Here is a 22,023-nt window from a genome sequence, read left to right on the forward strand (position 1 = left end):
CTTTTAAAAGTCTTTTTGACTTCACATTTTAAAAAGAAATAGAGAATCTGTAATCTAGTATGATGGTATATGCTTGACATCAAAAAGAGTAAATCGCAGTTTCGATTAAATTTCACTCGTAGAAACTTAAAAGCTCGAAGAAATGATTTCTTAGTATGCGTGTAAGAAGAAAGAAAAAGCGATGTTAAAAAATAAATAAGCAAATCCTGCAATTTACTGACATGCTATTTATCTTGCAAATTGGAAGTAATCATATGATGATTATATATATTTATAAGATAAAGAAAAGAAAATGGCACGTATACACGCACATTCTTTTACGAAAACAGAAACACTCTAAATAATTCTCATTTTATCAAGAGAGATCACGGACATTTTTTAATTTTCAAATAAAATCCAGAATTCTCAGAATAGGAAAAGAGAGAGGAAAAAAAATGCAGAGATTTAATTAAAAAGTTTTTAACCATACATATTTATTATTGTACTCGTATTTATTGTGTATACATTTATTATCGTTAACAATATAATTCCAAAATGTTGTCACAAATATTATCCCTTTCGGGACGGGAGGCCTCTATCCTAGACGAACGGACGGAGCGTCGCTAAGCCTAACTTTGAAAAAAAAGAAATTCACGAAAAATAAAGTTTAAGTCCTAACGTCGTCATTTTTTTCTACCTTTTTAGATATATTTCATATTATTTCATTAATAATATATTATTCATTAATAATTATTCATTAAGTGCTCATATTATTTCATTAATAATATGAGCCCATTCTTCCTCTGACAAATTATGTTTTTTTTTTTTTTTTTTTTTTTTTTGCCAAAATAAACCGAAATCAAGGCTTTTTGTAATAAAAAAAGAAGTGCCCTAAATGTATCCAAAAGCTACGCAAAATAGAACAGAACTGACTGTAAAACCAGAAAAGACTACAGTTACACAGTAATAGCAAAATAAATAAATAAATAAATAAAGAAACGCGAATGATTCCATCAAGTGGAAAGTAACACAATCCAGCTCTGTTTATTTATATTACTCTTAACCCCCACCACTCTTAACCCCCCTTTCCCCACCGCAACAGATGATGAGTAAAATTGCAAAGTGAGATTGAATATGAGCAAACTGAAGGTCAGGATAACAAAACTATATTTATTTCAAAAGTAATAGATACAGGGAACCATCTAGTGGGGATTAAAAATCATTCCAGTTTAAAATGTACAGATGCATCACCGTCCCATTACTTCAATTACCAGAAATGCACAGGTGGTACGCCCGGCTGTGGGAGATATCCACTGGTGATGCATATATGACACGCCCGTAGCGAAAGGGTTATGGTATTTTTAAATTAATTTTTTCCCAAATTCACGACTAAGTAGCGTCATTCATACGGCATCGCAATTTAATTATATGAATTGGTATTAATTGCTTGGTATTTAAATTCTGAAAATCTTAATATATTATATCGTCGTCGAGAATACACTAGTATACAAATAAATTTCAAAAATTTCACATAAAAAAAGGGAGTAAAAAGTCTATTATTAAATTCCATCTATACAAACATAAAACAAGTCGAGGTAAATAAAAAAGTGTAAAAAAGAAATGAAAAAATATATCATTTGAGGAATTTAAAAGGAAGCTTTCCTGCTTAACACAAAGTCAATGACTACCATTTGCGTCTCAACAAATTTCTTGCAATAATTTTGCTCTATTGTACTGGCTCGCCCAACAGAACTGGGATATCCAATAAATATTTCAGTTATGTTGATTTCAATATTACTATAAAAATCTGTCACGGTTGATACAAAGTAGAAATAACTTTCACATCTGCAATGGATATTTCGTAATCATCCTGGGGAAATGTCCCGCTGTTAATGAGTTCTACCTTACTTTGAATTGGATATGCTTTATTGAAATGAGGGTGAACAGCTTTGAAAATGGGAAAAGTTTAAGTAACTAAATATTCTCAGCGTAACTGAAATGAAGCCATTTAAATTCTCTTCATAAAGTTTTGAGCTCATTTTCCAAGTTTAGAGTGCAACCTTAGCCTTTAGGAAGTCCAAATCAGGATAAGCTACGGAAAGCAGTGATTTTACGGAAGAACCAAGTAAACAAAAGAAATACAAAATAAAACAAAATTTCTGTTTACATTTTACTGACAAATTTTAATAATTTACTTCTTAGCTATTAATGGTATCTTTTAGCAATAAAATTTAGTAAGTATATTCAAATAATTGAAAATTCTCATTTAAATTTTCTTCATAAAGTTTTGAGTTCATTTCCCAAATTTCGAGAGCATATTAACTAGAGGAAATCATTGCGGGTTACAGTGCCTAAGAAGAAAAGTTACGTTTGACAATACCAAAATAAAATAAAATTTCTGTTAAAATGTTTGTTTTTGACGTGTATTTGTGAGATACTTCTAATCAAAATGGTAGTGGAAGGAATATAAGAAAATTGTTATTAATAACTTTTATCTGTAATGTTACAAATGATTGTTATTTAATGGATTGATTTAATAAGGAAAAATAGAAAGAGAAACGGTTCTCTTAGTTGCCAGTGAAGATAGAACTTCTGATTGGTGACACTTGCATTACCAAAGAAATGTAGTGATATTTTTTAAAAAAAGAGAAAAGAGCGCTGTGATGCAACTCCGGAAAATTTTAGTTCAGGAACCTGTTATTCTACTCACATTTTTTTGTAACTTCTAGTTAGGTAACAAACTCATCTTAAAAGCAGGCTCCTTTTATTTAAATTACAACGTCTCGTATTACTTGAAAACTACTTTGCTGAAATTATCCTCTATGAATTTTATATGCCGATACCTTATTTTTTTATGATCGAGACTAGTTTTCCTGCGTGCATGAATCTGGTGTATGATAAGTCTATCAAACATCAAACCCCTTCAGGAGGAAATATAGTAAGATAATGCTAGCTCAAGAATAGTTCTCATCATCTGACCATTGTTCAAATTTACAAAATTTATCCTGTTGGGTGTTTTAATAAGGGGGGCGTTTTTCCAACTGAACTATTCAGTAAAATGTGGTAATGTTGAAGAGATCCTTTTAATAAATTAATATTTAGAATTGATTAGTTCTATTTTTAATTAATTTACTCTTCTTGCTGTATTTACTACACATGTATGAATAAATATGCAGCAGAACTTATCCTTAATACATTTATATGCAATTTTTTTATCGCAAATATAATTCTACCTGATGCGCATACAACAATTTTTTTTAAAAACTAGTCTTTTAAAAAATGTATACTGCATATTATTTTATTTTTCAATAAGAATTATGCAAATCCGTATTAATTAATAAATAAATGGAAGGTTTAAAAAATTTATTTGTAAATATTGCTTTTATTTAAAATTTCTAATTACGAAAAATTAAAAGGGGAAAAAATAATTTCAAAGGAAAATTGCAGTATGAAAAATATCTAATTCATTAAATTATTTAGTTTTAGTCAAACAAATGTAAGAAAGAAAATGATGCAAATATACATCGCTTCCTAGGGCAGGGCTAGAAGAACATGATATAGAGCTATCTCTTACATTACTTCTTATTGATCTCTGAATCCTGTCATAATAAAGGTAGGATCACAAAAAAAATATAAGTGGATATCTCATTCTCCGCATTTTATTGATTGTTCATTTAAAGATCATCACGATGAAGGTAAAGTAAGATTATCAGCAAATTTTGTTTGGAATATATTAAATGATTTTTTTTGTAGCTTATTTCGAAGTTTGAAATGGGCTTTTAACCCTTTCACTGTCTTTTGTCAAAAAATGATTGTTCGAATCATTCATTTGAATGAATCCAACTGCAAAGGCATTTAGTTAGCAATCTGATTAGGCATGTTCCTTATTTGAAATAATTTTAATCGAAGCAAAGGACATTTTAATTATTAATTTTTTTATGCGACGTTAACCTTTTTACCACGTTATGCTAAAGGATGACTGCTGGGATATAATTCTGATACATTTGAGAGCTGCATCAAAAGGGTTAATGGTTCATTTTTCAGAATTTAACGATTTCATATGAGATCATATGTTTCCTGAAATTTTAATACGGTACTTTGAAAGACAATTTTATTATGGAATCTCTAATAAGCATTTCTTTTATATAGAATTTTTATTGAAATCCATAAAGAGAAATAAATGAAATATTTCTGCCCAATGATAATACAATGCATAGTCACTTCGAAGGAAAAGAAATATTGAGAACTAGAAAAAAAATGTGGAAGAATAAGGTAAAAGAAATGACGGTATTGTCATACCACTGACTCTCCGACCCGTCTCGAAGACACACGGATAAAAAACTGAATGACAGGACCACCGCTACAGCAATACTGACCGGAACTGTGGTTGAGTCCTAAGGGCCATCAGCGGCCACGGCACAATCCTTCCCTAAAGAAGTATGTCCTGTCATTGATGGAAGGAGCCAGACCCCCCCCCCATCTTTTCGTGTACCTTCTAGGGTGGAGAGAGCCAACCACCATGCCGGAAGCTTCTCATTCTCAATTACGAGGTACGCCCTCCCTGGGGGATAAGAAATGAGGATATGAAAAGTGAATATATACCGCCAAAAAATTACATGCGTCTATTTCAGACACATAGTTGATGAAAATCCCTATGATCCACATCCATATTTAATCCGCCGGCGTCCTGACTTAGGGGTAGCGCGTCTACACCGTGATCTGGGCATCCTGGCTTCGAGTCCCGGTTCGAGTTGTTCTTCCCCTGTGTTCTATCTGTGAGGTGTGTGCAAGAGCCCCCCACCCCTGTAAAAAGGGGTTGTGCAAGCGAATGTGTGTGTGTGTCATGCTTCTGTGGATGAGTGAATGAAATGCATGAATGAAGTCCGCCCCGTAAAAAGGGTTGTGACTGCAGTAGCTAAGACATACTCTTGGTCTTAGATAGCGCTACTGAAAACAAGAGACGCTGTCTCGGCTTAAAATCGCTGACTTCATCAGCGGGCTTGCTTATGACAAGTTCCATAAGAAACAACAATAACAACCATATTTAATCCATATTTAATAAATCCATATGATTTACATTTTGGAAAATCTATCTCACAAAGGGAATCTTTCACAAAATTATCAAAATTCCATGGTTTCAACTGGAATTATTTACCTTTGACAATTTTCATGTTTTTTTTATAAAATAATATTATAGAATGTCTAACTGAGGTATCTTTTATTGAGTTTTTCTAAGGAATACCAGTATTAGTGAAGAAATGTATAAAATGCTTCCACCAAATGGTAACGCAAGGATTTGTAAGTTTAGGTGAGAAAGGTAAAAGAAATGAAATTTTTCATGTTTTACATTGTAAAATAATATTATAGAATATCTAACAAAGGTTATATTTATTTTATTATTGTAATCAATATCGGTATTAATGAAGAAATGTATAAAATGCTTCCACCTAATAGTAACACAATGATTTGTAAGCTTAGCTGAGAAAGGTAAAAGAAATGAAATCGTGGATAATAAAAGTTGGGATCAGAAATTGTAAACGGAAGGTAAAAGCAATGAAAATTTGAATAATGGAAAAAGAAACTAACAAATAAAGTAAAAAAAAATGCAGGCATCGACAAGATAAATTTAAAAAGAAATTGATTTCGTTTATTTCAGGCTTAAAAACTATTGTTCTGACAAATGTATTTGAGTTCACACATTAGGAAATCTACCATGTAGTGACAGATATTCCAAAAATACATTGTTTTTGTGATGGAGTCATCTCCCGTTGATAGGAAATGGAACAACTGTCACCTTACTTTTGCTTAATGACCGTCCTTAGATGAAAGGTTGGGATAGACAAGCTTCTGCCGCTATTGCAGTAATGGAAGAGGAGAGACGAAAGTTTTTGGTCTGATTAGTTTATTGAGGGCAGCCGCATTCCGACAACAGTCTATCGACACATTTCCTCAAGAAAAGGCGACATCTTTCGCATTTACCGAATAAAGTAGAATACTTTTTTTGGTATCCTATGAAGAAATTTTCCCGGGTATAGCAACTAAATTTATATGATGCAATCGTATAACGAAATAAATATTTTTAGTATAACTATTCTCAAGAGTGCTTGCGATTTCAAAACCTTTGAAAACTACTGTGGAGTAAAAATACGGAAAGTTTTTAAATAATTCCGGATATTATTGTGATATATTCACTATTGTATAAACGCTTATGTTAAAAACAATTTCAGTAAAAGCATTTACCTTAGTCATTAAAGATATTTATATATTAGATTTAAATTAAAATTAATCTATGTTTTATTCGCTTCACGCTTCCAACGCACAGGTCCGGGGTTCGATCCTCGGGCTGGGCAAGGGCGACTCAGCCTTTTATCCCATCAGTAGGTCGATAAACCGAGGACCAAGCATGCTTGGAAACTAAACACTGGGGGTTCCGCATTAGGCTGACCACCTAACTGGGACATATGCCTCGCATCCCATGGCCCTCAGTCAAGAAATCATATATGGGTACTGTAGGCCTTGGCCCACATAAGGCTGTCGTGCCACTGAGTTTAGTTTAGTTCTATGTTTTATTACATCATTTTACAAAAAGTATTTACTTTTTTGGTTTCTCAATATTTAAGAAAACAATTCTTATGTTTAGTTTACTGGAGTAATTTCACATTTACTTCCCTGCTGGATATTTCAATAGTTTCAAAAGCAATTTTTTAATTTAGTTTATTATTTTTTGGTGGAGAGGTAGTATATGAAAACAGTTATATGTATATTTTGCTGACATTTAAAGCTTGAACTTGAGGTATGCACATAAGCTATTCTAGAAGAGGAATTGCTAGAAGGAAGAGAATGTGAAGAATTTTGGCGAGCTGTCAACTATTAAATATTTCATCCCTAAAATCTTTGTCATGGAACCCTGAGAAAGATTTTATGTTCAAAAAATTTCCTATTCGTTTTTGTTAAATAAAATAATATTACAGATTTAATTTTGATTTCCGAAAAATACATTAACCGATTCAAAATTGTACATTAAAAACTACTTCGCATGCAAAACATTTTCAACAGAAGGTATTCAATTTCTTCTTATTTCCATATATGCGATGTTTGCCAAGAATATCGGAATCTACATTCAAATAAAATGAATATTAAAGAATCATAGATTCAGTTCATGAAACCATCTTTACATATTTGATAATTCAAAAAGGAGCTTACAAGCAACGTTTCGAAGTTCATAATAAATTATGCTAAGAATCTGTTAGAGATGAATTCTCTACTGATTATGTTTGAGGTTTTGAATTTTCTTTTGCATCTGTATAAAACTTTCCTAATGAATTTCGTTCCAAGAATGATAAATGTTCAAAGACATGACTTTTCCCTTTCATCTTTAATGAATGAACTAATTTATGAAATAAATGTGGGCGAGTTTCAGTTTAAATTGTATGATATCTAGATGATACCGCCTACTTCTTTATTAATTATGTATTTGGTTTTCTAGCTGCTATTTACATCAATGTTAGTAAGAAATTTGAGAATTAACTCGATTTTGCTCTATAGTTCAGTATTAACGATTTAGTGATCAAAATCTAAATGCTATGCATGTACATTCAAAAACTCGTGAATTCGAGAATTTATTCATAAATTATCCCTAAAGTACTCCGAAATGTATTCTAAAATTATCAGTTTATACTTGTAGAATGCATTTTTTCACAATAAATATAAATTTTTGTCGAATTAAATATAATTTTTTTTGAAAAGAACTTGAACATAAATGCATAGTTATTCATCTCTGCCAAAGGTTACATTTTTCTTGCTCTCCAAATTGGAATTATAAATAAAAAAGAGAATTATTTTGGAAGCTAGCACAGTAGTTTGGATTAAATAAATATTATCGTTAACGATTTTGGCTTGGATTGAAGAAATATTTGGTTTTTGACAGGCTTTCAAATTTAAGTTGCATTTCAAGTACGTTTGAAAAATGGTATTAAAAATTGATCTAAGTATTGAAATCTTTCTTAATAGAGCTTATTTATCACATACTCTGCATGTCTTATTGAGAATATAGCATATTCTAATCTCCCTAACTTGAAAGTGTCAGACACCTTTATGTAGCATAAAAATGATTATTAATAAAATTAAAATAGAAAAAACACATATAAATTACTGAACACGTTAATTAATAGTAGGCTATAGTTATTTCTACTAAAATTTGGAAAAGTTTCTTTTATATTAAAAATTCTGAGAATGAAAGCAAACGTGTGGCTTGTTAGGAATACTTTATATGAATATTTAACTTTTAATTACTGTTTAGGAGTATTGGGTTTTTAAAAATATTTCTTATCGTAATATTTTCAGGGCGTTTTTAACGTTTTACGTTACGTTTTCGTTAACATTACGTTTTTAAAAGCTTTATATCCCCTCCAGATTTTTTAATTAAAATTTTTTTTATTGTACTCTAAAATGCATATATTTTTTTAAAATTGTCATTTTTAATTACCGTTATTTTATAGATTTTACTTTTTAATATATTTCACAGTTCGTTAATATAATTATTATGAAATATTATAATCCAAATTTACTCAAACTCATTACGAGATTTAACGTAATTACCAATTTCCATCTTTGCAAACATGAAAGATGGGGAAAGTGAGTAAAAATGGAACGATATATTGTGAATTCGTTGAGATATAACAGATCGCTTGAAAAAGATACTCATGTTTATAAAGGATATTATTATTTCCATGCAAAAATATCTTCTTATACAATTAAAATACATTATTCTTATATTTAAGGCCAAATCTAATTCAGAAATCGTCAATGTATTCGTTGACGAATAAATAATCGCATGTTTGACCTTCAAAACTTCTTACTGATTTTTAAAATAATTTCTATGATATTGGAAGGCTTTTATTTGTTCAGAGCTATTTAATTATATGGGTGAAAATGTCTTAGAAATTTATTCTAATCTTCAATTTTCGCATATTACGTTTAGAAAAAAAAATATATATTTAATTAGCTCCAGATACTTCTTTTATTATACTTGAAATAAAAATAAGATATATCTGAAATTAGAAAAAAAAATTTTTCACGCCAAGGAATAACAAAGCATTTAATTTTTATCACTATGTTGGTCATTTCGTGCACTTAATAAGAGACACACTTGAATTTCGATCCTTTTAAAATGTATGCAAATTAACGAAACAAACTAGTCACAACAGCAACAAATAAAGAAAAAAAAATTACAAAATTATCCAACTTTTAAAATATTCTTATTCATTTAATAACGTGACCGTTATACCAAGAATTAATACTACTTGACTTTTTCGCTCATTTTTGCTACTTACACCCAAAATGTCTCGAGTAATATAATTTTTCTGATTTCTTTTTCTAGAATGGTTATTTTGTTATAAAATACTTCAAATCAGCATAAATTTTGAACATTTAATGATAGCGGAATGAGGGAATAAACCATCAACAGCAACAACAATAAAAAAAAATGATTACGAAATTATCCAATTTTTAAATTATCGCTGTTCATTTTATGAGATGCGCACATTTTACCAAGAATTAATACTACTTGACTTTTTGACTCATTTCTGCCACGAAGACCCAAAATGTCTCGAGTAATCTAATTTGCATCATTAGTTTAGCTGTCACATGTAAAGTATCTCTGTTCCCATTAAGTGTTCTACTTTAATGAAATTAACGACGCCAGAGAGAGATGACAAAGATAAACGTTCCAGAAAAATATTGCGTATAAGTGGCCCGTTCACTACTTCGTTTGAGTAAAACTAGTCATTAAGCTTCGCATTTTTCCTAAGTTGTAAACTCTCTTCAAATATATTTTTCCCTTTAGGTTTACGTATCAAAAGTGTTCTCCTCTTCCGCAGTACTAACGAGGCTGTTAAAACAATTTTTGCTTTTAACAATAAAAGTTGCAACGTCGGAAATTTGTAGTTTGTCGAAAGTAAAATATATAACTATGTTGGTTATATTTTTAATCAAATATAGTTTTTGAGAAAAATAAGTTTAGAGTTATTTACATATTTTAACTACAAACGTGTTTTAGGAGGAAAATTTATTCATTTTATAGACACAACATCATGAAATATTTTGACTTAGAGAATTCAACTAATTAAGTATCTTATCTAAAAATATTCTGATTTAATGACTTCAATATTGTGACTGAGCGATCTGTTGACTTTTTACGTTTCACTTGAACGCATATTTGATAAAATGTGTTCTTTCCCCTCGGCATTTATTAGAATAAATACAAAAATTCATATTTAAAGATCGTTTAATTTAAAACGTTTGATTTTAGCTCGAACTATTTAATTAGTCCCTTACTTTTTTATGTGCTATGAATTACGTAAAAAAGAATTTGCCATTAAATTTTATAGAATAATTCACATAATTAAACGGAATATTTTTATTTAAATATGGAAACAACTGATACACATAGCTTATTTTATGAATAGTAAAAAAGGAGAAAGAACACATTTCAAAATAGTAGCCTTTGCAGAGCAACAATATATTTATAAAGTAAAACTGGAATTTAATTTATTGGGTTGGCAACTAAGTAACTGCGGATTTTTTTTTAGAAAATCAAAGACAATTTTTTCATGGAACTAAATAACTTTATTCTGTAATGTATTGCCCATTTTGATCAATGACCTTTTGCCATCTTTCAGGCTGCGTCATAATCCCACGTTCATAAAATTTCTGGTTTTTATTAGCAAAAAACTGAATCAGGTACGATTTGACATCATCATCATTATTGAAATTTTTACCATTCAAGGAGTTTTGTAAAGATCGAAACAAAAAGTAATCAGATGGTGCAAGGTCAGGACTATATGGTGGATGTGGCAAAACATCCCAACCAAGCTCCAATAATTTTTGCCGAGTGACCAAAGATGTGTGTGGCCTTGCATTGTCATGATGGAATACAACATCTTTTCGATTTGTCAATTCGGGCCGCTTTTCTTCAACTGCATTGTTTAATTTCGTTAGTTGTTCAATGTAGACATCAGAATTGATCTTTCGGTTGGGTGGTAAGAGTTCAAAGTAGACAATTCCTTTGTAATCCCACCAAACTGATAACGAAACCTTCTTTTGATGAATATCAGCTTTTGGTGTTGTTTGAGTTGGTTCCCATGGCCTGCTCCACGATCTTTTCCGCTTGATATTGTTCTAAACAACCCATTTTTCATCGCCAGTTATCAGTCGTTTTAAAAATGGATAATTTTCATTACGTTTCTTTAGCAAATCGCAGCTGTTAATGCGTTGCGTTAAATGCGTTTCTTTCAGTTCGTGAGGAACCCATGTATCGAGTTTTTGAACATAGCCAAGTTGTTTTAAGTGATTTTCAATGCATGTATGTGATACATGAAGCTTCTCTGCAATCTCACGTGCTGTACTGTGACGATCCGAATCGATTATTGCTTTGATTAGGTCGTCATCAACTTCAACTGGACGATCAGAACGTTTTTCATCTTTGAGTGAAAAATCACCAGAACGAAATTTGGCAAACCAATTTTGACACTGCCGTTCTTTTAAGGCTTCGTTACCATAAACAGCACATAACTTTTTATGAGCTTGCGATGCGTTTTTCCCTTTGCAGAAATAAAAAAGCAAAATATGACGAAAATGTTCCTTTTGATTTTCCATTTTTCAACGAACGCCAAACGAAAACTACGCAACCGATCAAAAAACTTTTTTTACTGATTGACAGCTGAATTGCCAACTGTCAAATAACAAAATGTGTTTTACATTTGTACTACGTCTGCAAACCTAAAAATTCAACTGAAGCCATCTATGAGTGAAATCCGCAATTACTTAGTTGCCAACCCAATATATATAGAATTTTTTAGTTACTCACTGTTACTTAACTCGACTTTTTAAAAGTAGATTTTTCGGTAATCTACCCTTTCGGTAATCTACCCAGTTATGCGTTTACCATGTCAATGCAATATCTTAAAGTTTTTAGAGTTTAAGTAGGAATTTATTAAAAAACATTTATAATAAAATTTCATAATATATATATATATATATATATAATATAATGAATTATATTAAATACTAAAAAGTAGAAAATAACTTTTTATTGAATATATAGAAGTTAAAACAAAACAGTAAAAGTATGAGGCGGTGAAAAATATACTATTAACTTACCCAAAATGAATGTCCTAAGACAGAAAATTCCTAAAAATTTCTTAGATATTAAAAAAGTATTATATTTGTGATTAAAATTTTAATATACATAGAGTATTTTAATCAAACCCTCACGCTTATCGATTTTATTTTGATCTCCATATTTTTGATAAAAATGTTATTTTATACTTTTGGTTATATTAATAAAAACATGTTTTTAGGAATATCCATGATTTTTGTTAAAGTATAGAAAATTTTCAGTTCTGTATTTTGAGTTTCATTTGCACGCCTGCAAACAGACCAACATATTCTGAGTATATTTCATACAAATTTAAGATTTTTTAAAATCTTTAATCTAAAAGTGATTTATCAGTTTTGTAGAAATAAAATGAATTCTTTCGATTAAAAGAAATTTTTAATGTGAAATCCTTTTGATTTTCTTGGATGATTTAATTCTCAACCTTTATGATGATAAAAGGTTTTGATTCTTTTTAGTGAAAATTACGTAAAGCCCCGTAAGTGAGCGTAATACATATAGAGAAAAAAAATTCAAGAATTTGTTACCTTTATTTTTTTAAAACTAAAACTAGTTTATGGATGCAACAGACTGCCTAACTAAAATTTCTTTATTAAAAAAATTTCGTACTTCAATACAAAACGTAATAACAAAGTAGTTTAAACTTTTAATGAATGATAATTTATAGTGCTGATTTTGAGTTAAAAAATAAAATTTATTTTTTAGCATCTTTACAGTAAAAAGTGGTAGTAAAATAGTTTCGTAATCACATTTTCACATACTTAAAAAAATAAAATGTTGTTATCCCCATCACTTTTGAAACGAGAGTAATAATGCGTAATGTAGTAAGTGGATTACTGTCATATGAAAGCAAAGAGAATGTTCCTTGACGAATTTCTCAAATCACCTTATCTTAAGCAAATTTCTTTGCTTGTTTATGGGTGAAATAATAAGCTGAAGTTTCCGACAATTTTCCTTATACAAAAATGCTGCACTGAACGAGAAAATCCGTCACATTTCTTGAAAGTTTTTCTTCCTCTGTAAAAAGAGAAAATGTGTTATTTTTATCGATTTCTTCTCGGCAAGAAATTTGTCATCATACTGACAGAGGCAGGAGGCTGAACATCCTCCTTATGATCTCCCGTGGCCTTGATTTCTTGACAGTGATGAAAGTACTGTTCTGAAGTAAATGCTTTTACATGACAGCTACTTCCAAGAAAGTATAGTTGGATTCTTAGATCCGCAGAAATAGGGTGTGTGATGGTATCTGTATATTAATACATAAATTATAAAAATAATGTTAGCTAAAAGATTAACGGGAAAACATGATTTCTAAATTTTCAAAAAATGAAAAAAAAAAAAAAAAAGGTTTTTAAAAATACCGTTTTTGTAGTGTGTTAAAAAGTAGAAAAATACCGTTTTTATAGTGCATTAAAAAGCAGAAAAAAAACCGTTTTTACAGTGTATTAAAAAGTAGAAAAGCCCCCATTTTTATAGTGTATTAAAAAGTAGAAAAATATATTTTTAAAAAATATCAAATAAGTAAGAAAAACAAAATCGCAAAATCGAAACACATTAATGGAAATATTCTGAGAATATTGGAATCTTAATCATATTCATAATAGTTTTATTTTTTAATTATAATATTTCAATTATAATATTTTAATTTTTAATTTTTATCGAATGTTTAGTAATTTTTTTCTTAAATATTCATTGCTTTTATGTCCCTTTTTCTATTATTTTCAGTACTTTACATTTTAAAGTTTTTAATTCATCCCTCAAATTTTTGACAAAAAATATTTTCTACTTTTTAATTCGCCAATAATAGCGTCTTAGAAATTAAAAAAAAATATTTTTTTGCTTCTTATTCCTTAATTTATAATTCATTATTTTAAATATTATGGAATCTTGTAATATCATGGCTGCACTTGGTAGTCAAATTTGAGAAAAAATATTACTTTTTCTCAAATTTGACTACCAAGTGCAGCCATGATATAGAATAAAATGTAATTAAAATCAGTCGATTAAATGATGCATAATCAAGTTATGAAAGCATAAAAAATGCATTGCTATTGGAAATACACATCTGAATACAATTTCAAAGTGAACCGAATTAATTTTTCATTCTGAAATGAACGGAAAATCTAATACACCAGGAATTGAGAAAAGGATTCAGTGCAAAACTCCATTTTTATAAACATGAAATAAGTCAAGTTAAATAAATGTATATGAATACGGTTTATTATAAGTTAAATTTGTAATTTTAAATAGACCAAATATAAAAACGACAGTGAAAAAAATCTTATGTTTAAGTATGAAAAAAATAAATAAAAAGTTGAGAAGATTTAAAAGAAGTGCAGGAAATGAAAATTACCGACTCTTAAAACTTATGTAAATAAAATACTGTTTCTCATTGAGAATTCATCATTTTGAATTTTATCTAAATATCAAATTTATTATAGTTGATTGCTTTTTATAAACTTACCGTCAGAAGATTTTGCATATCATATGATGAAGAAAAGCATTTTTTGATTTTTCACCATTTTATTTTGTGTTAGAAACTGGCTTTTAGTTACTTTTTTAAAGAAGCAGCTGTGCGGAAAATGTTACTTTTTTATGTGCTTTTCATCAAGTAAGGTGATAGATGTTTCCACAGAAAGAACAGATGTCTTATTGTCTTATTTTCCTATAAGTTAAATGCTTGAATGCTAACCTACTGTTTTTCAATTAGATTAGAATTTTAGATTAGAATAGTTTTTAGATTAGAATTGATAGTCTTTATGTTTATATATCTCTCTCTTAAAGGCAGAAAATCTCTTCTTTACTGAGAAATAAATAGGGATCTCAATTGCATGAGGAAGAAAGCTTTTATTAAGGGAAAAGTTCTTGCAGGTTCTTTAAAAGCTAAATAACACTAAGCGTAGGTTTATACATTTAATTTCTTAATAAAGCGAAATACTTAATAAGATCTTTTAATGTCACCAAGTCTGGTTACAATTTTTTTTTGTAACACATAACTAGATAATTAACCAAATTAGAAATAAATATTAAGTTTAAATGCAAAAATGGAACTAAAAAGGAAGAAATGATGAATCCGGCTTAAAGACTTTTTCCAAGGGACACCCTAAGGCAGAAATTCAAACCAGAGATTTTTTCTGTGAGGGGTCTGACTTTCGTTCAAAATATTGACCCCTCGTGACCCGAAAATTCCAAGAAATTGAGGTTTTGGAGATATGAATTGGTATCATAAAATCAAAGACAATAAATTACACAATAACAAGAAAAATATTATTTCAAAATTTTGATTTTCTCACAATTTAACAGGATTAAAAAAATTTGTAATAACAAAATTTCTTATATTGAACCAACAAACAATCTCATTAAAAATTTAACTTCTAATGATTTTCCCAAAAACTTTTGCAATATAGAAGTTTTATCTATTTTCTAACATATTCTATTTGTTCACAACTAAAGATACGCTTTCTAGTTTATTTACTTTGGTTTTTCACTCAATAGATGGCGCTGCGATCATTCAATTTATTTCTTATGATGACGAGGCACTTTGAGGAAGTGTTACAAGCATATGCAACTTTAGACGCGGGAAAAGTTTAACATAGTGGATATGCAATGCCAGGTTTATTTTCTTGACAAAGTTTTTAGAGTTTCTACTTTCAACTGGTACGTTCTTTGCTTTTATATTTTAATGATGTGTTTTAATTGTATAATTAAATGGTCCTTTTGAAGTTTTTTTTAAAAATTTAATTTTGCTGTGGTCTTGCTTAAATTTAAAATTTCTAATATAATATTTTGCTTATTATTGCACTATTTATTGTTTTCGATTTTATATTTTTATCTCCAAAACCTCAATTTCTTGGGATTTTCGGGTCACGAGGGGTCAATATTTTGGACGAAAGTCAAACCCCCTCATAAAAAAAATTCCTGGTTTGAATCCTTGCCTGAGGGCGACCTTTGAAAAAGTCTTCAAGCCAAATTCATCATTTCTTCCTTTTTGGTTCCATTTTCGCATTTAAACTTCATATTTATTTCTAATTTCGTTAAGTTCATTTTCGTTTTAGTTGTAGCAGCATTAGCGTCCTCTAAATATAATGTATCTTTTATTAGTTTTGGTTCATGAAATATTTATTGAATTTGATAATGATTGCATTTTTTGGATGTTATCTAAGTAATTGAATTTCCATTCGTATCTTACATGTATACGGGTCAGAGAAGGTTGTTGAAGTTCAGAATAACATTATAAAACAATAATTCTCAAATAAATATAGAAAGGTTCCGCTATAAAGAAGGAACGGAAATTAAATTTTCTCTTTTTCATGAAGCCAATGCTGCTTTTAAAATATGCTCCACCTTCTGAATCATTTTGCGTACGAATGTTAATTTGTGAAAAATTGGAAAAATCTAAATTTTAACCCCAAGTGATTTTGAATCCTATTTTATTTTTATACTTTCTGTGTCTTAATCCATCGATAAACCTATCTGCAATCTGTGGATTCTTATCCTACCCGTAATTACATATAATTTTTATACTTTTTCTTATATTATCACAATCTAGATATTTCTGTAGATAGTTACATATATATATACTTTCTTTCACTTCTTATACGTTTCTTTATTGAAAGGATATTTTAAGCCAAATGTAAGCTCTTTCATGTTGAGATGATATAAATAAGCAAAATATCTACGGATCGCAAATATGTTTGTAAACATGATTATTACAGAGATATATAGTATGTATCCAAAATTTTAAAATAGCGCGGGTAGAAAATCAGGTTCTTTTCTTCGGCACATCGTTATAAATACCCTCTAGCATATTCAATACTTTATCTACTTTCACGTTTTCGTTAACATTAAATCCTGACACTGATAAGGGCACTAAGATCATAACATATGATCGAAGAAATAAGGTTTTCAAATAAACTGCAAAATATATAAATAAACCAATAAGTCTTAACAAGTGAGCCTTTCGTAATATAAGACCCATAAACCAAAGTGTTCTAAAAGAAATCCTCTGTTATCAGAAAAAATATTTGGGGATAATCAATAACCGATTTAGTTGGTATTTACTGGCCCAGGGATATATGACCTTTAACTGATATTAAAGATTAATTGCATGGATTAAATGAATAGCTGTGACCAGATTGATGATAGTAGAAAGCTTTTAGGTTTAATAATAAAATGTGAAATACAAATAATATATTTATCTTGCTAATATAATAGAAATTCGTTAGAAGAAGTTAAAGCATTTGTCTATTTATTTTTGATAAATGACAAAATTGCTTTTTAATCCAGCTTATCAAATCGGATCTTATATTTAATCCTCATTTTATTTTTAAGCTTTCAGTTTATGATAAATGCTTCATATCAGGTATCTAAGCGGGGAATAAAATATTAAAGATCAGTTTAATTTTGTGCATTTCAATGCATATTTTACAAGAGGGTTATTTTCTTATAGGACAGTATTTCTGGTGTTAGCTTGCATAGATACATACAACACACGTATATGAAAAATTTCAATAAATGATATAGATAAAAAAAAAGATAACAATATTTTCTCTGTATTCGCATCGTGAAAAGTAAGAAGGTATTTTTATTTCTGAAGTACATATAGATAAGATTATTTTGATATTTTCTTATTGCATATTTCTTAAATATCGTATGTAGATGTCATAAGATTTAAAAATAATTGCTTTATTTTTAAATCTTGATATATTTATTTTAAAATCATAACTATAATTTTTCTCTTACGCTTTATAGAATTATTGAAATTCAAGAAAAATTAATTTACATATTGTTTCATAAATTGAATGAAACTCTGTATCATCAATAATTACTCACAAAATATGTTTCCTTTTAGAATAAATTTTCCTCATTCTGTTCCAATCTTTCGTTTTTAAAACTAGCAATCTTTAATTGAATATTTAGTTTTAACTTCAGATTGTATAAATAATTTAGCATTTTTTTTTGTAAAAATGATTCAGAAAATTCAATAATAATTTTAATAAAATATTTTTCTGTTCATGTATGATAATCTTATTGTTAGTTAGTAATGATTTCTTATCTAACAAAAGATAAAAGTTTGAAAGGTTACAAATATGTACGATTTCATTTTGCTTTCTATCCTACAAAAATGGGTATTTACTCAGCCTTACCCCTTCCTGCTGCTGCAGATGGACCAGCCAACATTTTGAAGCACAACGCTCGCCAATTTACGATGATAAAATATTCTATATCTATGGATAGAAAGGATTATCAGTTGCAAATTTTCATTAGTTAATGAAATAATTTACCGAAATGAAATGTTTTAGAATTTAAGAGGAAATCTTATTTTAATATCTGACTGAAGTATAATAAAACCTCTCAATTAAAAAGTTTTAAAGTTAGAATTTCAATCCATATTTGTGATTGGAAAGAAGCTGTTTTAATTATTTGTTAGAAATTTGAAATATCGTCACTTAACAAATATCACTACTCGTGATTTTCTGCATCTGATGCCATTATATTTGGTCTCAAATTCGTATCAGATATGAAAAAAAAAAAAATCAGAAATATTCATTATTGATTACAAAATATTGCTTTCCCCCCTTACTCTTGTAAAGCTTGGAGAATTTAAATATCTGGCTTCGCTTGTAAAACAGTAGCATGTTACAAATTATTAGCTTTATTTTGCAATTCATTTTCAAATACATATTTTTTATTTACATATTTTTCGTATGATTGTTCAGCACTTTGACTAAGGAAATTTTGCTGTATTATATTCTTCTTAGTTTAAGTATGCTATGGGTAAAAGAATATTACATAGGTAAATAAATAATTATTCATACTTTAATCATAAGGATAGTTCTAATTAGATGATTAACTACTGAGCATGAGTATGTAGAGTTTACAAGATTGTGGTCTAGTGAGTGAAATTGATTACAATAGCATTATTTCTCTTCATTCTGCTAAGATAAATTTGTCCGCAATGTAAGCAACGTGCTCCAAGTAGGAGCAGCGAGCAATCATCCATTTCTTCTGATCAGAAGTTTTTGGAGGAAATAAGATTATTCGGAACTCTACACAATACAGGGTACATAAACACGCAATCCATAGCAAACATTATTGCCTTTTGTTGCATAATAAGGTAAATCCCAACATCGTTGGACATAGCTTTGCAACCATATGCTATCTGAAGTCCCTGGACATGCTCCCTGCAACCAGTATCTCTCTCCTCTGAAAGATACATCTCGCGGAGCAAACACCAAACTCAAACCTTCTTTTCTTATCTAATATACAATCCTGTGAATTGTTGGATTAAATGTATCATAACACGAAGGGGTTGTGACGAGAAATGACATAATTATTTTCAGTCACTTACATAATGTTAAAAAGTAATGAAATAATTTTTCATTTATTCCATAATTCCATAATGTTTAAAAAATTTAATTTTTTCATTTGTTCTTTCATTTGCCTTTGTTGAAAGAGTTCAATCATTTCATAGTTTAATTAATGATATCAGGAACTCAGAATAACACCTAGGGAAAATTAAATTATCATAAAAATATGCCGTGAATCAACTAAGTAAAGAATTATTTAAAATATTTAGAATTTTTGTGATTCTAGCAACAACAAAATGATGGAATATTTGAAATAGAGTTAAGGAATCTAAACTAATTTTTCTAAGAAACATGACAAGAAATACCTGGATATAATATAATAGCATAATAATATAAAGCTTCGATCAATAAATAACTTATGCTCATAAAAACAGAGTTTATGCATTAAAGGTAAACAGATTTATTAAATCATGCAAAAGCCTTCGATAGGCTCGAAATATTTTCCTTCAGACGAAAAAAACTTTTTGGAAAGATATCTTCGAGTGCCAAAATAAAAGAAATTCTGAAGGATATATTAAAACATCTTTCGAAAACTATATCCAGAAAAGGAAAGAAAAACAACTTTTAAAAATAAATTATTCTCTTGAAAAAGTTGTTCAAGCGTCTCATTCCGGACATTCTTCTGAATCAACATCAAGCAATGAAAAATAATGAAATAAAATAGAAAGTTTTTTTGTTTAAGGACAAAAGATTTAGAAATATTTCGCCCGACGATTTTTGATCTGATTAAAAAAAATAAATGCTTACCCGTGTTTTCACTATCAGAAAATGTTTTCATTCTAATACTTCGTTCAATAAAGGTTCGTAAATTGGTCTTAATAAACACGCCTTCATAGAATTAAGTATATTTTATGCATATTTTTAATCATTTTATTTTAAATTAAGCCTGAAAGGTTTTTAATTAAAATAAAGAGTTTGTTTACGGCATCCGTTATTAATCCAGTGCATTTAAAACAGTGTGCTACAAAAGGTATGAAATCCGCTTAGAGATTTTTTTTCTGTTCGACAATAAATAATTGCTTCTGAATGAAATTCCCAACTTTAAGATAAAGGATGCGGGGGCAGACTTTTTTCTGCAGCTTTCTTAAATATTTGCATATCCATTCCTTTACTTAGCTTAATTGCCAGTTTAGAATTCTTAATCAGAATGAAAATGTGTTTGAAAAGATATATTTTAAGAAAATAGTAACTTTTTCCCTGCACTAACTTTGATTTGTTTTTAAATTTTCAAAAGCCTTTTTTTTATTATTGTAGAAGATATGTAATTTGGAGCTTAATATAATAGGCATTTCATGGTTTACAATTATATCCGTTTCTTACATTATAATCTGTGTCAGGCATTTTAAACAAAAGTTTTCGTAATTTTATTCTGTTCAGACTGTCATTGCAAGTCGATTCAGCGTTAAATGGTCAATAAATCTTCTCGCTATACAACGGAGACTATTTCGGGTAATGGAGGCCACACAAGACCACATCATCCAACACATTCTAAATATAGAAGACAGCAGCGCTGATTTTCGACATCACAAATAGTTGGATTTTCCTGGCATCTGATAGGCTTACCGTTTTCAGGTATTGGCTGTATCCAGGCATTGCATCGACATCTGTCACGACAAACTAATCACAGGGCAAAAAATACAACTATTAGGGACGTCAAAAATCAGCGCAGTGGCCCTACGTATTTAAGGTGTTAAGAGAAAGTGTATTCAAAGGTGTATTTTAAGAGAAATCTTTCAAAGATCATCTCGTGAACTCGCATTCCTCCAATGAAGAAGGCAAGACCGACTTGGATTGCGGTGGCCTGGTGGTAAAGCCATGGCTTCAAACCTGGAGGGTTTCAAGTTCGAGACCCGATTTCACTGAAGAACCATCGTGTAAGTGGGTATGGTGCACGGTTAATCCGTTAGGGCCAAACTTTCTCTTGCTGATGTGGTGTGGAAGTTTGGAGAGGGGAGTGCCAGGTGTCGTCCTCGTTATCTGACCGTGGTTCAAAATTGTGAGATCCATCGCAAAATAGCTCTAGTTTTGCTTTTAAATAGGACGTTAATATAAATAAAATAAACCAAGACCGGCATGGTGTCATTTTTTTTATGAAGCTTCACTAATATAAGTTTAAATCAAGAAAAGTTTGCGATTCTCTCTCGCTTTTAAAATTAATAAATTTCTTAGCTATGCCATGTAATTTTAATATTTTTTAACTATAAAATTATAACTTGCTCAAAGCCAGAAGTTCAAACCTCAAATATTCTCAAAATTTTCATAACTACTTTTAAATATTTAGAAAGTTGGATCACTAAGCTTTTGAAACGATTTACCGTAGAATGGTGAAGTGAAAGAAGGCATTAAATCGCCAAGAGATTAACAACGACAAGCTAAACAAAACGAGACAATCGTAATTTAACGGAATGTACGATATGTCTATGCCTATCTTGCGCGAGAAAGTAGTTTAACAGATATGGTACGTGAAGTTAAAACTTAACCGATATATTTTTACAATTA

The 22,023-nt window shown here is 29.5% G+C and overlaps 1 protein-coding gene across 4 annotated transcripts in view; it reads right to left on the minus strand.

Annotated features, from left to right (window-relative positions):
- Positions 1–22,023, minus strand: part of LOC129960671 (Kv channel-interacting protein 4-like) — a 336,370-nt gene that overhangs the window by 57,649 nt on the left and 256,698 nt on the right. The window contains exon 1 of one of the 4 annotated variants that reach the window (XM_056074229.1): positions 18,301–18,376. The exons of the other annotated variants lie outside the window; for them this stretch is intronic. Coding sequence (XP_055930204.1) covers positions 18,301–18,334 — 34 coding nt within the window. The 5' untranslated portion in view covers positions 18,335–18,376. Of the gene's footprint in view, positions 1–18,300; positions 18,377–22,023 lie in introns of those variants that run through there. 4 annotated transcript variants of the gene reach the window in all.

Source organism: Argiope bruennichi, chromosome X2 (assembly GCF_947563725.1).
Source record: "Argiope bruennichi chromosome X2, qqArgBrue1.1, whole genome shotgun sequence".
Lineage (NCBI taxonomy): Eukaryota > Metazoa > Arthropoda > Arachnida > Araneae > Araneidae > Argiope > Argiope bruennichi.